This window comes from Stegostoma tigrinum, chromosome 4 (genome assembly GCF_030684315.1).
Source record: "Stegostoma tigrinum isolate sSteTig4 chromosome 4, sSteTig4.hap1, whole genome shotgun sequence".
NCBI classification, from domain to species: Eukaryota; Metazoa; Chordata; class Chondrichthyes; order Orectolobiformes; family Stegostomatidae; genus Stegostoma; species Stegostoma tigrinum.
This window is the reverse complement of record NC_081357.1, coordinates 46,051,135-46,067,999: the sequence shown is the minus strand read 5'-3', so window position 1 is coordinate 46,067,999 and position 16,865 is coordinate 46,051,135. Positions and strand designations below refer to the sequence as shown.

The following is a 16,865-nucleotide window of genomic DNA, read 5'->3' as shown; positions in this document are numbered from 1 at the left end:
CCATGGATGATGCCTGACCCACTGTATCTCGAGCAGTTTTTGTGTTCAGTTTAGATTCCAGCATCTGGAGTCATTTTTTCCTCCAAAGGCTCACTGTCTCTGTGTGTGCGTGAAAGCTTTCCTTCGAGGTTTGCGCGGTTTTGATGTTTACGCGCTGAGATCCAAATGCGTGTTAAATTAAATAACGGCCAACTTGGCCCTGTGCTGCGGCCAGCACCGCCTGATGCCAAGTCGGGGCACTCACCGAGATCACAGCTCCGGCCAACTGGAGCTATCATTGTGTCTGCGGGGGAGACAGAGGTCAGCATCAAACCATCATAAAACCGAAATCACGAATAAATCCGTACCCAACACATCGCTCGCATCCAGATGGGGTTTAGACTCAACAGGTCGTAATCGGAAACGATTGTTTCCTTTTACGGAAAGAGCTGAAGAGTGAGTATTTTGTAACCATCCCTCTCCCCGTTCAGACTTGATAATGTCCAGACCTTGGCGAAGTCGGACTCAGTTGGGCCGGACCATTGTGTAAAAAGGGGGGAGGGGGTGACGTTGTTGTTGTGTGGATCACACGCGCCGCTGATACGTTATGGAGTTTGGGAACTTGGTGTGCTGAGAAAGAGCCCCGCCCCCATGTTGCTCACTCGCACGGACAAGATGGCGGGCGTAGGCTGCTGGTAGAGCTGTTTATGCGGGCGCTGTTGCTTGCTGGAACTTTCTAAACAGGAGATCTCAGCCTGGGCACTGCTCTGTGGATACGATGCATTTTTCCATCCCGGAGACTGAGGTGCTGAGCGCCGGCAACGGATCCACGTATGTGGTGAGTAGATGGAGCGGCTACCAGTTTCTTGCCTGGAGATTGGTGACTTGGGGTGATGAGGAGTGTGTGTGTGTGTGTGTGTGTGTGTGAGAGAGAGAATAGGTAAGTAAGAGAGGAAGAGGAGGGTTTTTGTTTTGCCAGAACAGGATCTACCCTCCGCCAACCAGAAACCGTGAGTTTAAGGTTGGCAGTTGAGGTGCTACCAGTTTCTTGCCTGGAGATTGGTGATTTGGGGTGATGAAGAGAGAGAGAGAGAGAGAGTGTGTGTGTGTGTGTGTAAGAAAGAGGAGGAGGGGTTTGTAATTCTTCTACAGTCTCTCTTGCCAATCCACCGACGTGTCAGTTCTTGAAAGTGTAAAAATGGTTTTGGGGAAATTAACACTTGCTGGCACTTCGGGGCATGGGGCGGCGGAAAATAAAGATGTTACAAGCCTAATGCAAACAACAGCGGTAAACTCTAACTCCATGCTTTTGCTTGGCCAAGAGTTTTTGCCCTTCTGAAACATTCAGTCCACTTTTTGTTTCACTGAAGTTGAGTGTTCTGTCGAAAATGCAAGGTAACGCTGTCAAATCGCCGATTTAAGCTTGAGGCAATAGTATTGAAGACGGACGTTGCTCTCGTTTCAAGTAGCAATTGCTGTAGAAACTCACCTCACGGAGGGAGCGATGGTCCATGTTGCTTACTGAAATTCGGAGGAAACATTTGTAAGCTCAACAGGCTGATTTTCTCCAGAACCTGGGGAAGGTTTGTTGGAAAGATTGGATCTTTAGACGTATGCAAGATAATCTGTGGAATTGAGTCTTAGCCGGCTGCACGCTTCAGATAAACATCTTGGAAAGATGTCCAAAAAAAGTTTTTCTTAAGCAAAGAATCAATATGTAAAATTCTTCATAGTGCACTTCGACGCTATGGTCGTGAATACGTTCATTCAGAAAGAAGTATGTCTCAAATATTTTGAAGCTGAGATAATAATCAAGCGAATCTGTCTTTTCTCACTTGTCTTATTCAATTTAACTGCGTACTCGAAGGCAAGAGTGTGAAGCCGTGGCATATTTATGAATGTAAAATTGCTTTAATACTTCAAAAGTGGATCGTTTGAACGCCAATCTAAATAATAGGGAAGTTCTTTAACCACTTGCATTCAAATAGCGCTTTTCAGGACCTCGTGACACTTCAGTTTTAGTAATTGGTTTAGGTGGTTGTCGCTGACGATCCCACAAACAGTAAATGATGTAAATTGAGGGATAATGGTGAGGTTGGTTCATCTGGTGAACTTACTCACCGACTAGTGATGTGGGATGGTTCACCTCCAGCAGAGGTGGAACCTTGATTTTAATATTTGATTTGGAAGGCTAGTTTATGTTGATAGGTTAGACTCTGAGGTTGAAATAAGAAAAAGTGCAGATGCTGGAGTCAGAAACAACACAGTATGGAACACTCTGATGAAGGGTCTAGGCCCGAAACGTCAGCTTTTGTGCTCCTGAGATGCTGCTTGGCCTGCTGTGTTCATCCAGCCTCACATTTTATTATCTTGGAATCTCCAGCATCTGCAGTTCCCATTATCTCTGACAGTATGGAACACACCAGGCCAGGCAGCATCGGATGAGCAAGAAATTTGACGTTTCGGGTCAGGACCCTTCTTCAGACAGGAGAGGGGGAAGGGAGCTCAGAAATAAATAGAGGTGAGATGGTGATAGGTGAGTGCAGGTAGGGAGTGGTTGGGGATTGGTCACTGGGATGGCAAGGGGCAGATAAGTGGGAGAGAAGATGGACAAGTAGTGTCAGGTTAAGGAGGCGGGAATAAGAGAGAAGGTTGGACGTGGGATGAGGCTGGCGGTAGGGAGATTTTTAAAATTGGTTTGAATTCACCAGTTTTAAAATTTCCCCAGATAAGAATGGAAAAAAACTGCAGATGTTGCAAATCATGAACAAAAACAGAATTTGCAGGAATAGCTCGGCAGGTCTGACAGCACCTTTGAAGAAGAGTTAACGTTTCGGGTTTTGAAGGGTCACCGGATCTGAAACGTTAACTCTGAATTTTTCTTCACAGATGCTGCCAGATCTGTTGAGCTTTTCCAGCAACTTCTGTTCTTGTTCCTCATTTTAAAATCTCCCCCCCCTGAAGAAGGGTCCTGACCTGAAATGTCAACTTGCCTGCTCCTCTGATGCTGCCTGGCTACTTCTTCCAGGTCCGTATTGTGTAGACTGAGGTTGTTTTTCCTGTCCAGAATACAGGGATATGAATTCAGGATAAAGGATCAACTATAAAGAACTGAGATGAGAATGTAATTCAGAATTTTGTGCATCTTTAGAAGTGCAGAAGTCTCATCACACTCCTGACAGGTGCTCACATTCTATTCCCTTTAGCATTCATCCCAGTCCCGTTGCATAACGCGTTACACCAACTTTCTGGCTCCCTGGCAAGCATGACTAGATTTTAAAATTATCATCCTCTATATTTCAAATCGCTTTATGGCAGCCCCTATCTCTAATTTTTTCCAATCCCACAAGCCTCACCAGTATCACAGTTTCTCTGCTTTAATTGCCTTGAGCATCCCTGATTTTATTCGCTGTCATTAGTGACTGCTTTTGGTTGCCTACACCTTAAGGTCTGAAACACATCTCCACCTCTCAGCCTCTACCTTGCTTGTTTTCTTCCTTGAGTTCACTTTAAAACTTCTCTTGAACAAAGCTTTTGGTAATGTTATGTGATCTGGTGTCAGTTCATTTTTATATTTTTCCTGTAAAACATCTTGGAACTTTGTTAAATGTATTGGATAAATGTCATATTCCTATTTTAATGTTGTGTTTCGGAGTATCATCAGATTATGTGGAAGATTAGATTAGATTAGATTCCCTACAGTGTGGGAACAGGCCCTTCGGCCAAACAAGTCCACACTGCCCTTTGGAGCATCCCACCCAGACCCATCCCCCTATAACTCACACACCCCTGAACACTCTGGGCAATTTTAGCATGGCCGATCCATCCAGCCTGCACATCTTTGGACTGTGGGAGGAAACCAGAGCACCTGGAGGAAACCCATGCAGACGTGGGGAGAACGTGCAAACTCTGCACAGACAGTTACCCGAGGCCGGAATTGAACCCAGGTCCCTGGTGATGTGAGGCTGCAGTGCTAACCACTGAGCCACCGTGCCACCCAATTAAATTAAAGAATTAAAGCAGTAAATCAGCCATGAACAGATAAGACCGAATGGCCTAATCCTTGTTTGGCCTCAATTCATTGTTGTTAAAGCAGATTATTTGCCAAAATATTTGGAGTTTGGAATTGAATCCATATCTTTTGAATAGAGATGAGATTTCCATCACTGAGCCAAGGTTTCTGTTTGGCTACTGTATTCTAGTGATGTGATTGTTTAGTTGATAGCTGACTTGGTGTGCAAGCTATTTGAAATAATTGTCATAGTTTCAAGTTTCTGTCTGTTATGAAACAAGAAAATGGTTATGGTTTGAAATTTGGCCGTGATCTGGAGAATAAGCTGTCATAGAGGTGGCTGTTGCATGCATGCTGCTTTGAATTCAATTCTTATTTCACTGCATAAACATCTTTTTTAATGAGTCCAAGTTAGAAACATAGAACAAATGTTTCCCAAAGGAGTTAAAATGGGCTTCCCTAACTGTTTGTGGTTTGTTTGACAAGATTGGCCCTTTCTTGATTCTTCTGAGGATGTGGGGGTGAAATTTGTCTCGTTAATTCTGATAACAAATGAGTCTCTTGTGCTAAATAGTCAGAATCATAGAATTCCTGCGGTGTGGAAAGAGGCCTTTGGCCCATCAGGCTTGTACTGAGAATCTGAAGAGCCCCCAACCCAGACACTGTTACCCCCCCACCACTCCGTGCCTCCATCCATCTTTATCCCCCAAGCCCCACATTAACTATGGCTAATCCATCTAGACTGGACACTAAAGGGAAATTTAGCATGACCAATCCAAACAACCTGCACTTTGAAATGTGGGAGGAAATCGGAGTACCCCTGCAGAAAACCGATACAGACGCTGAGAAAGTGCAAACTCCACATAACTGATCACCAAAGGCTAGAATTGAACCCAGGTGACTGGTACATGTGAGGCACACATGCTAACCACTCAGTCACCAAGCTGCCCGCACTTGTCTGAGCTTCTTTGACTATGTAGCCATTTCGTTTTGAATTTGAAGTGGAATGTAGGCTGACAGGGCATTGTTTATTGCAGCGAAGTATTAATATTCAGCTGCGTGGTATGGAGCAGTCTCCCTTAGGTTGCATTGATTCAGTGTGGCAGGTTCCTTTTTCGTTAAAGCATTTGATTGAAAAACTCTGATCTGGTCAGACGTCACAAGGACAGTGCCTTTCAATTTGGCTCTCATGAATTTGGAATCTTGGGTTTTGTTTAGCATGTTTTTCATCATAATTGTATTTGACAACGATTGGTTTGTGCTTCACCCAGCTTGTTGCAATGCAAAAAAAACTTTAAGAATACCTGATTATTTTTGTTAGTAACTTTACCTAATATCACAAGCAAAAAAATGCACAATTGTTGTATTAACAAGTGGTATGCATTTAACTTAGAACCATTCTTCCGAATTGCTTTCTGAGCTCTTCGTGTCTCAGCAGTGGCCTAGTTGTTTTCCACTAGCTTGGGTCATTTGGAAGTCTGTTACGTCTTTTCTGCTGTGCATCTGGAGGGAGGAGGTTTAAGAATATTTTTCGCTTGCAAGTTTAGCTATAAATTTGTCCTGTGGTGATGTACATACTAAACTTGAAGTATGTTGATTATTTTTGAGAACTTTCCAAACTCATTTGAAATGCTTAGTGTTGGGTCAAGAAGTTTCCAAGACAGCAAGAATGCAACCTTCATATCACATACGTTCATCATAGCACAGATGATTATTCAGCTTCTTGAAGGTCTTTCCTTCCCAACAAGTCAATGCCAAATCTCTGGAGAGCAGTCCAGTCCAGTTGCTTAGCATGGCAGCAGAGGAGGCAGTTTGGCTCATCGGATTCTTGATAACATTGTTTAACAACCAGCCAGCCCCATTCTGCTATTCTATCCCATCAACTACGTGAAATTATTTTGAGTAATAAGATTTCCTTTTGAAATCACAAATTGTCTTCACTTCACTGCTCCAGTAATGAATTCTTGACTAATACCACCAAAGAGCAAAGCTCTTCTCAGCCGTTCCACCTCACTTTGCCAGAAACATAACTCTGTTCCCTAGTCCTTGCGTCATAAACTAATCAGAAGAACGTTTCTTTGAGTACTTTTGTCTGAGCCTGCTAGAACTTTCTACCTTTTAGAAAGAAACCCTTCTATTGATTCTCTTTTCAAGGCGAGTAACCCCTGTTTTTCTTTGCAGTTGTAATCCTTTCTCAGAGTAATTCTGGTAAATTTTATCTGCATCCATTCAAAGAATTCCAGTACTTCCTGTCAAAGTGCGGTGACGAGAACCGGTCGCACTCTAGTTACGATCTAACCAAAGTTTTAGGAAATTATGTGGAGTTATCTGCTTTTATTCTAATTCCTTTTGTAATGAAGCCCATGATTGAGCCTGCTCCACCATTCATTTCGCACGGCTTGTCTTCTATTTCAGTGCCATATTTCTGTCTTCTCTATGTACTCCTTCGTGTCTTTAGTATCTGAAAGTTTAGCAATCTCTCTTGAATGTACTAATTGACCCAGCCCGTCGAGCCTTCTGTGGTAGCAGTTTCCACAGGTTGACCACTCAGTGAAGAACTGGTTCCTAGTCTTTTCCTTCTTTCTCAGAGTTAAATAGCCTACCATGTATCTTGAGTCTGTGACTCCTCATCCTAGACTCTCGATCCTAAACTCCCCAACCGGAGAAAACATCCTCCCTGTGTTTAGTTTGTTTAATTTTCTATATTCCAATTAGATCCCCTCATATTCTTCTAAAAACCCTAGTGAATACAGGTTATTCAAGCCAATATGTCCTCAAAGCCAACCCTATCATTCCCAGTGTTGTCAGTCTAGTGAAGCTTTACAGTACTCTATCTATGGCAACCATATCTTCACTTATATGGGGAAACCAAAACTGCACGCCCCCATAAGTCCAGCCTCACCAAGGCCCTAAGTAACTGCGGTAAGGCATCGCTGTTTCTGAATTCTTTCCTCTTGCAATAATCGCCAGTATGCTGTTTGCTTTTCTGATTGCTTGCTGCACCTGCCTGTTTACTTTAGTACAAGGACAGCCAGATCCCGATATATATCCACATTTCCCAATATATCACCATTTAAGTATGACTACCATTCACACCACAATATGTACCTTCATGTTTATCCACATGATACTGCATCTTTTGTGTGCTTATCCCCACATTTGACTTGTCTAGATTGTCCTGAAACATCCTTACATTCTCTTGACAACTTTCAATCCAACCTCATGTTAGAATTTTTGGGATAGTTTTGTGGTGGCAGCAATTGGGAATGTAGCATTTGGGGCGGCACGGTGGCTCAGTGGCTAGCACTGCAGCCTCACAGCGTCAGAGACCCAGGTTCAATTCCAGCCTCGGGCAGCTGTCTGTGTGGAGTTTGCACATTCTTCCCATGTCTGCGTGGGTTTCCTCCGCGTGTTCAGGTTTCATACCACAGTCCGAAGATGTGCAGGCTAGGTGGATCGGCCATGCTAAATTGCCTGTGGAGTTCAGGGGTTGGTGTGTGGGTTATAGGGGGATGGGTCGCTGTGGGATGCTTCAAGGGGCGGTGTGGACTTGTTGGGCCGAAGGGCCTGTTTCCACACTAGGAAATCTAATCTAATTTAATCCCTTGTCCAAATCATTTCTAAAACAAAATTGTGAATGTCCATGTTCTAAGTACCAGTCCGTGCTGTATATCACTGGTTGCTGCCCATCACACAATGTCAACTGATTCGCAATCTATGCCAGTATATGACCCTACTCCCATGTGTTTAAATTTTTTTGCCTGTTCACCTTATATGGGATTGTATCAAAAACCTTCGTGAAATCTAAATGCGCCACATCCACTGATTCTCCCATATCTATTCTACTAGTTAATCCTCAAAAAACTCCAGTACTTGGTTAAGCATGTCTTCCCTTTCAGAAAGTCCTGCTGACTTGTACAATCCCATGAATGCTTTAACTGTTCAGTTATCAGTAATTTCAAGTGTTTTCCGCACTACTGATGTTAAGCTGTTCTGTAATTCTGCTTTTCACTTGCTCCTTTTTTAAAATAGTAGGATTGCACTTGCCACTGTCCAATCTGTTGGAATTCTTCCAGACTGTACAGAATTTTGGAAGATGACCATCAATAAAATAAAATGAATCTGGAAATATTCAGTGTCTTTTGTGTAGACATCAGATCCTTCAAATTTGTCAGCATTTAACTCCCGCTAATTTATCTAGCACTTCTTTTTAAACCCATATTGATGTTCTTCAATTCCTTCCCCGATGAGATTCTTGGTTTCTTTAATATTTGAGAATATTGTCTTCTGAAGACATAACCAAAATGTGCGTTCAGTTCTTCCACCATTACTTTGCTCCCCATTGTAATTTCCATTGTTTCTGTCTGTAAGGGGCCTACATTTAGCTTTCCTAATCTTTTTCTTTTCACATTTTTGTAAGCTTTCACAGTCAGTTTTACTGTAAGCTTGCTATAATTTTATTTTTTCCCCCACTTGATTAACCTTTTGTTGTCTTTTGCTGAATTCTAAACTGTTTCCAGTCCTCAGGCTTGTTGCTTTTTCTGGCAATTTTATATGTCCCCTCTTTAGATCTAATACTATCCCTAAATTCTTATGTGACCAATTGTTGAACTACTTTACCTGATTTATTTTTGCACCAGAAATTAATGAATAACTGATGTAATTCATGTATATACACCTTAAATATTAGCCATGGTTTATCTACTGTTATCTTTTTTCTACGTAAGATTTCCCAATCCATTATTGCCAAATTGCACTTCATTCCACCGTTGTTCCTTTTGTTCAGATTCAAGGCTCTAGGTTCAGATTCAACTTCTTCATTTTTTACCTTAATGAACAATTCTATCACTTTATGGTCACGCATCTTCTCCAATGGACCCTGTCCTGCAAAGTAGTTAACTAATTCTTTCTCATCTCCCACCAGTCAATCTATGAACTCATGCTCTCTTGTTGATTTCTTGACATATTGGTCTTAAAAAAAAATCACGTATAGACTCCAGGAAATCCTCCTCCACAGTATTACTAGTTTGGTTTGCCCAATTTATGTGTAACGTCACCCATGATTACAATTGCATCCTGTTGCATGGATCTGCACTTTAATGCCTTTCCTTAGTTGCATCTCAGTTGTCCGGGGCCTGTGGACACCCCTCAATGATGTTTTCCGCCCCTTAGTGTTTCTGATCTCTACTTGTACAGATTCCACATGATGTTCTGAGCCTATTTCCTCCTTTACTATTGCATTGGGCTCACTTACTAACAATGCTATCACACCTCATTTCCCTAATTTTTTTGTCCTCCCTGAATTTTGAATACCCCAGAAGTTCAGCTCCCATCTCTGATAACACTATAGCTGTGTCTCTAACTGCAGCTGTATCATGTCTACTTGTGTTGTTGATTTATCTACCTTTTGCAACACTTATTACTTTAGAACAGCGACTTAGACTTGTCCTTTTTAACTTTTATTCAGCTTAGCTTTATGGTCTTGTTTATTTCTTAGTACTTTTTCAGCTTCTGTTTCTGCCTTTAATCTCTCTCCTTTCCTTCTGTCACCCCGATTACCTTCACCATTCAAGTTTAAGCCTTCCATAAAAGCACTAGCAGTTCTATTCCCCTCACGTGGCCAACACCACTGATATATTTGGTCACAATGCTGCTCAGATGAAGTCTGTTTGTGCTGATCTCATCTTTCTCTGAACCAGGGATCTGAGCATATCCTGATTATATCTTGTTATTTCTTTGCTTATTAACACATGTTGCTGATGATAATCCTGATGTTCCTATTTTTTAAAGTACATCCTAATTCCCTGTACTCAGTTTGTAAGGTTTCATCCTTTAAGGTATGTCAGTGGCACTGGTGGTATGTACCACAACCATTGACCATTGATCCACCCCCTTCAGAAAATGTTAAGTAGGTTGAAGAATGGAAGACTGGAAGACAGCAAGCTTTCAACTAAGTTAAGGTTTTCATGTTTTATTGAGGAGATGTAGATTAACTTGTATTACATTGCCTGTGTAAAAAAAAAAGTTAGATTAATAAGATAGCTAATAACTAGGGTAACTTGCAGGCTAAGAAATTACCTTACTTAAACGATCAAGTTTGTGTTCCAAAGTAACTAGATTTTTAACAGTATTGGTTTGTTTGGGCCATTGGTTGACTTGATATGGAAAATTCTGGCAAGTTTTTTGTAACGTAGGTTTACTGATGCAACGCAAAGGATCGTTGGCAACTGTTCATGAACAAAAATACATTTTGAAATCTTGTATGAAGTAAGAGCAGTTAGGAAAACGTTTGTAAGTAGGAATGAAGAGAGTGTTAAGTTAATTCTGATCTACGAACCTTAACATAGTTTAAGATCACAAGCTCAGTCCCAAATATGTGGTAGTGCACTGCAGGGACTCAGTCCATGGACACAGTACCGCATGATCTAGTCTCACAGTGTGGCATTCACCTTAACGTGCATGCTAACCAGGTTCTCCATTTGCCTATGGTACATTGATTTTGCATTGTATCAATCTATACTTGAAGCTTGAAAAATAGATTCTCTGCATAGCTTATATTTTCTTAGGCTAAATTATGATAAGTAACAGATGTTACGTCATAGATAGTTAAGGTGTTCTCATCTTAGCCAGAGCCCCCCTGAGTATGGATGAAATGGTGTTTTGAATTTTACTGATTTATGAAAACAAAGCTTTACAGGATTAACTTGTGTATTTGAAAAAAAAATCAATCCCAAGAGCTAGAATGTGGACATAACATCAACCTTATCTGGTTAACATTAGCCAGCATTTGAAAGTTGATGTTGAAATGCAGCATTCAAATATATTTGGCTTACGCAAGTCAATGAAAAATGTTCTTTTCAGATATTCACTTGTCCAAATTTTAGAAATGATTTGGAAGAAAAAAAGCTCTGGTTCAACTTCAAACTGAGAAGGTAAACTTCCAGTTAGGCTCCACGATAACTTGGAATGTTTCTCAGCATAACTGAGTGATCATCACTTGGAACAGATTGGGACTTTGTCTTTTTGGTAGAGTGTTTAAGGTAATGTATTTGATGTTGAGACTGGTACGGAGACTCTACAGGCGGAAGAGTCTTGTCTTTTACGGTTATCCAACAGGTCCCTATATCCTGTATGGATGAAAGCATGGTAGCATTGTGAGTTAGCAAACTGACTAAACTTCATGCTACAGGAAACAAAGGAAGTGAATAGGAATATAAAGGTACTTACGGACAGCAATGTAAGCAACTAGTTATGGCTGTCTGCAGCCAAGAAGTAGAGTGCAAACAAATGTTGCCATCTTAGTGCTCCTGAGATGCTGCTTGGCCTGCTGTGTTCATCCAGCCTCACATTTTATTATTTTGGATTCTCCAGCATCTGCAGTTCCCATTATCTCTTACCATCTTAGTATCAGCTTTTATGATCTCTCTGGACAGGAATAGATCTTGCAGTGGGAGTGTTTGAGCCTAGTGGTTGTGGTCCACACAGGTATGAACAACAAATAGTTTTTTAAAAAAATGCTTTGCTGAGAAAGAAAGAGATCTATTGGGACCTCAAGCAGTACCTCAAAGTTAACCGAAGAGATGATTATCTGGGACAGGAGCAAACAAGCTAAATAAGATGAGAGTTGACGAATGTGTTGCTTAAAGACTGGTATGGGAGAAATTGGTTTGATTCTTAGGAGACTGGCACCAGCATTGGGGAAACTAAGCTGCAATGTTGTGTGTGTGCTGGGACGAGTGTTCTGGCGAATTGTATTATGGCGGTGGTGGAGAGGAATTTAAACGATGGAAGTAAAAAGTGTTATTGTAAAGGGCAACAACAAAGCAAGAGACCAAAGTGGCAATATATGTAATTATTAGAATGTGATTGGGACAAAACATAAATATTTTAAGTGTTACAGCATCAGGCAAGACCAGAAGTTGCAAAAAAAGGCTTAAAAAGGCATTTAACGCACAGTGTCTGTGCATGCCATTTTTAGTGAAAAAGGGATGAATTGTTAGCACAGGTGGAGATAAGTGTTTCCCCTGATCAATATTACAGGGACATGATTGGAAGCTGACCAAGGACGCTTGTGTTGCAGCAGTATTATCCATACTTCAGAGCCAGGAGACCTGGGTTTAAATCCCACCTGTTGTACAAATGTGTAATACAATCTCTAACAGGTTGATTTAGGGTAATATCTGGAGGACGACCAAGGCTGGGACTGGTGAAACTGAAACTTGGCCTCCACAGCCTTCTGTGGCGACAAGTTGTAGTGTCATCCTTGATTAGTAAAGAGATCAAAGGTAGTGGAGAAAGGGGCTGCGGAATATCTCCATAAAGTTTGAATGGCACAGCAGAGGCCATGGGCCAAATGGCCGAATTTTTTGTTCCGATATCTTATGGACCTGGAACGTTGAAGGGAATTTGAAATTAGGATAACAAAATGACAGGTAGCTGTGTTCAGGATAACATCAATTCAGTACTGAGAGGTGGCCAGCTTGAAAACCCAAGAGTTAAATTCGACTTTTTCGATAAATAGTGAAAGTATAGGATTACTTGTGGGAGTAGCTATATGCCCCTAACAGTAGCTACAGTGGACAGATTGTGAAGGAAGTAATATATTGCAGTAATTCTAGGTCACTTTCGTCTACATGTTGATTAGATTGGCAAAGGTAATTTGATAAGGGAGTTTATAGGTTGTCATTAGGGCACTTTCTTTGAGCAGTATGTTCCAGAACCAGTTAGGGTGGAGGCTGTCCTAGACCTAGCAATGAGACAGCATTAATCAATAATGTCTTGAGGGAATATCTCTGTGATGGTGATCAGAGCAATCTGCCATGAACATTTTGTATAGCTGATCTGCAGTGTTACGGTGGCAGATTTTTAAGGGGACATTTTAGTAAGTCTCAGCAACAATTTGTCCCACTGAGAAAGAAAGCCTCTTTGTGATGGATGCATTATGACTAAATAAGGAAGTTAAGGTTAGTATTAAATTTGAAAGAAATGTGAAAAAATAAATGGTAAGTCAGAGAATTAGATTGACTTTGAGAATCAAGAATGAGTGAAAAAATAACAATGCAGAAAGCTGAGAATGAGGGGGGAGAAAGTTAGCTCCGGACTTAAAAATTGGTAGGAAGTGTTTCTACAACAATTTTAAAAAGAAAAGACTAACTAAAGTTAGTGTCTGTCTGTCAGTGAGTGCCTAGAAACTTCAAATAGATATTTTGTGCCTATATTCATGGCGGAAGTCTTGGGGAAACTTTCCAAAGCTAGTTGAAACTGGATCAGGAGGTGTGAACCTTTTTTTTCCCTATAAAGCCACTATTAGCAAGGAAAGGATGTGAGGCAAACTCTTGGACGTGGAGGTTGACAAGTCCTCGGGCCTTACACCTGAGCCTCTTTAAGAAGTGGTGACTTAAATTTAACAGATTATTTGTTTATAATTGTGCAAAAATCCTTAGATTCTAGAATGGTCCCGGTGGTCTGAAGAATAACACTTTTTCTTTAGGAAAGTAGTTGGGAAAATAAACTACAGAGCAGTCAGCTTAACATGGGGAAAGTTAAAAAATCTCTTAGTTCGGAGGGTGTAGCAGGATTCTTTTTAAAACAAAAAAGAAATAGCTGTCATCATTTGGCCCAACATGAACACTTTGTGAAAGTGAGTTTGTGCTTACTTATTCACTTAGGCAAAAATATAGATTATTCATGGTGGACTGAGGGGAACCAGTATGCACGGTGTACTTGATTTCCAAAAGGCATTTGACAGGGAGCCACATCAAAAATTGCTGTACAAATTGAAAGCACATTGGAAAAAGGGCAATATATTCACATGGTTGAAGGATTGATTAGCTACGTGGTAGAGATAAATTCAACTTTTAAAAAATGGCAAGCGGTAACGAATGGAGTGTGATAGGATTTCGTGCAAGGATATCATCGACTTACAATCCCTATCTGACTTGGGTGAGGATGCTGATATGTGGTCACTGAATTTGTGCATGATAGCAAGATTGGTGTACAAGTATGTTGATTAGAAGAGATAGACAGACTGCGTAAGGATAAGGGTAGCTTCAGTGTGTAGGCAAAAATTTGGCAAATGGAGCATCATAAAAGAAAGTAAACAACTTCATTCTCACAAGAATAATTGAAAATAACTTCTATTTAAATAAAGGCCACATGCAGAGCTCATGGTTTAGATGGATTTGGGTGTCCTGGAGAATGAATTACGTCAAGCTAGTTTTCAGTTAGGGCAAGTGATAAAGAAATCAAATTTGAATCAATCAGATAATGGGCTACTTTAGTCTGTCATTGTGCACTGAGAAAGGGCTACTTATTGTGAAGGAGCCTTTTGAGGATGAGTACCTGTTATGGTAGAATTTTACATTCAGTTTTAAAATGATGTACTTCAAAACTACTGTCTTTATTCTTAAAAACACCAGTGATATGAGGGTCCAGGTGGCTCTTGAAGATTAACGGGCTACGTGAAAAGACAAGCTGGTAGTTAAGTAAGAAATTAAGACATGTTCTATGATAAGTTTACGTTAGTTTTGAAATCTCACTGGAATCGTGAATGAACTGTGTCTAATAAGGAAGTCGAAAATTTGTCTTAGATTAAAGAAACAGGTTTTATAACGTTACTAAAACATCATAAACCTTAAGATTCAGAACAACGTTTGGCTCAAAGGAGAGCAAATTAACTGAAAGAAATGGAAAACAAAACATGACTATAAATGAACAAGAATTATGAAAAGGAGCTATAGAAGATGCTAGATGTATGGGGAAAAGAAGATGATTCGCAAAATCAAGCATGGGCTCATAGCAGACAGGAAAATTTAAAACAAGGAGTAAGAATATGGCTGACAGAGTAATCAATACTCTGCCTCTGTCTTCATTGAGAAATACTTTGTTTTAAAAAATTCACAAAAATACCAGAGAGCCAAGGAATGAGGAATTGCATGAAATTATTTATCCAATATTACATGTTTACAGAAACTAATGAGACATCAGATGGTCAATCCCTGTGATCTACAGCCTAGCAAGTTGGAAGCGGTGGCTAAATTTAAGCGAAGCAGTACTGATAATCGTTGAAAATTTTGTGCTGTTGAGTATAGCACTTGGTGATCAGAAGGTAGTAAATGTAACTTCACTGTTTAAAATGTTATGAAAGGGTGAGAACAAATATAGAAGTACATGCCTGTAAATCTAACACAGGTAGGAGGGCAAATGCTGTAACGGATTTTAAGGGACAAGATACTTGGAACACCACCATAGGATGGGGCAAGTCAACAGGTATTTGTGAAAGGCAGTTTATTCTTACAAGCAAGTTAACATTTTGAGGTTGTAACTAACAAAATAGATGAAGGGAGCCGGTGGATGCAATATATTGGGACTTTTAGCAGGTTTTGATTTGTCCCATAGTAAGAGCTTAGTAACTAATACTTGATCACTTGGGGCTGGGGTAGTAGATAATTTTGATCAAATGCATCTTCATGGCAGGAGGGACTTTGAAGCTGGACCTTCTGGTCCAGATGTAAGGACACTGCCACTGCACCACAAACTTGTGATTAACGTGCTGACTCAATTGAGCATTGGCTAATGGATCAAAAACACTGGACTGAATGGATTATTCTCAGATGGGAAAGTACTGGTGAGTAGGATATTTTTCAGTGCTTAGCAGAAGTAAATTCCAGTGATAAAGAACAACTGTAGGAGAAGAGAGAGCCAGCCATGGATGTCTAAAGAAATATCAGATTGGAAACAAAACACGTACAAAAAAGCAAAATGTAGTGGGAAACTAGTCGACTGGGAAATCTTTAATGGCCAACAGGAAGTCGCAAAAAATGTTATAAAGAAAGGTAAGGGAGATTGAGAGCAAACTAGCTCAGAATATAAAAACAGGCAGTAAAAGTTTACATAAATATGTAAATTGTAAAAGAGTGGCGAAGGTAAACATTGGCCCTTTTAAAGGATGAGAAGGCCAATTTAATACTGGGGAATGAGGAAACAGCCGAGTCATTAAACAGTTATTTCATGTCGGTCTTCACAGTGGAAGACACAAATTAACATGCTGAAAACTAGTGGCAAGAAGGCTACAGCTGGTGAGGACCTAGAAACTATCATTATCACGAAGGAGGCAGTGCTGGGTGAGCTAATGGGGCTAAAGGTAGACAAGTCTCCTGGGCCTGATGAAATGCATCCTAGAGTACGAAAAGAGGTGATGGGGGAAATAACAAATGAGGTAGTAATTATTTACCAAAATTCACTGGACAGTGGGGTGGTTCCCACAGATTGGAAAAGAGCCAATGTGATGCCACTGTTTTTAAAAAAGGAAATAGACAAAAAACACGTAACTGTGTTGGCCATTTAGCCTAACTTCGTTAGGGGGAAAATGCTTGAAACTATTGTTAAGGAAGAAATAGCAAGACATCTGGTTATAGATTGTCCCATTGAGAACACCCAGTATGTGTTCATGAGGGTAGGCCATGTTTAACTAATTTGGTGGAATTCTTTGAGAACATTACTTGCATGGTGGATAATGGGGAACCTGTAGACGTGATGCATCTGGATTTCCAGAAGACATTTGACAAGGTGCCACATCAAAGGCTGCTATATAAGATAAAGTTGCACGGTATTACAGGTAATGTACTGGCATGGGTAGAGGATTGGTTGACCAGTAGAAAGCAAAGAATAGCGGTAAACGGGTGTTTTTCTGGTTGGTGGTCAGTGGCTAGTGTTGTGCTTCAGGAATCAGTGTTGGGACCGTAATTGTTTACAATTTCAACAGATGATTTGGAGTTGGGGACTAAGTGTGGTGTGTCAAAATTTGCAGATGACACTAAGGTGAGTGGTAGAGCAAAGTGTGCAGAAGACACTGCGTCTGCAGAGAGATAGAGTT

General features: G+C 40.7%; 2 protein-coding genes across 2 annotated transcripts in view; one reads left to right on the top strand and one right to left on the bottom strand.

The window, feature by feature from the left end:
- Positions 1-492, bottom strand: part of eif2b4 (eukaryotic translation initiation factor 2B, subunit 4 delta) — a 47,893-nt gene extending 47,401 nt beyond the window's left edge. The window contains exon 1 of the mRNA XM_048531022.1: positions 245-492. Coding sequence (XP_048386979.1) covers positions 245-308 — 64 coding nt within the window. The 5' untranslated portion in view covers positions 309-492. The remainder of the gene's footprint in view (positions 1-244) is intronic.
- Positions 493-634: 142 nt separating this feature from the next.
- snx17 (sorting nexin 17) overlaps positions 635-16,865 on the top strand; it is an 87,866-nt gene continuing 71,635 nt past the window's right edge. The window contains exon 1 of the mRNA XM_048531027.2: positions 635-817. Coding sequence (XP_048386984.1) covers positions 758-817 — 60 coding nt within the window. The 5' untranslated portion in view covers positions 635-757. The remainder of the gene's footprint in view (positions 818-16,865) is intronic.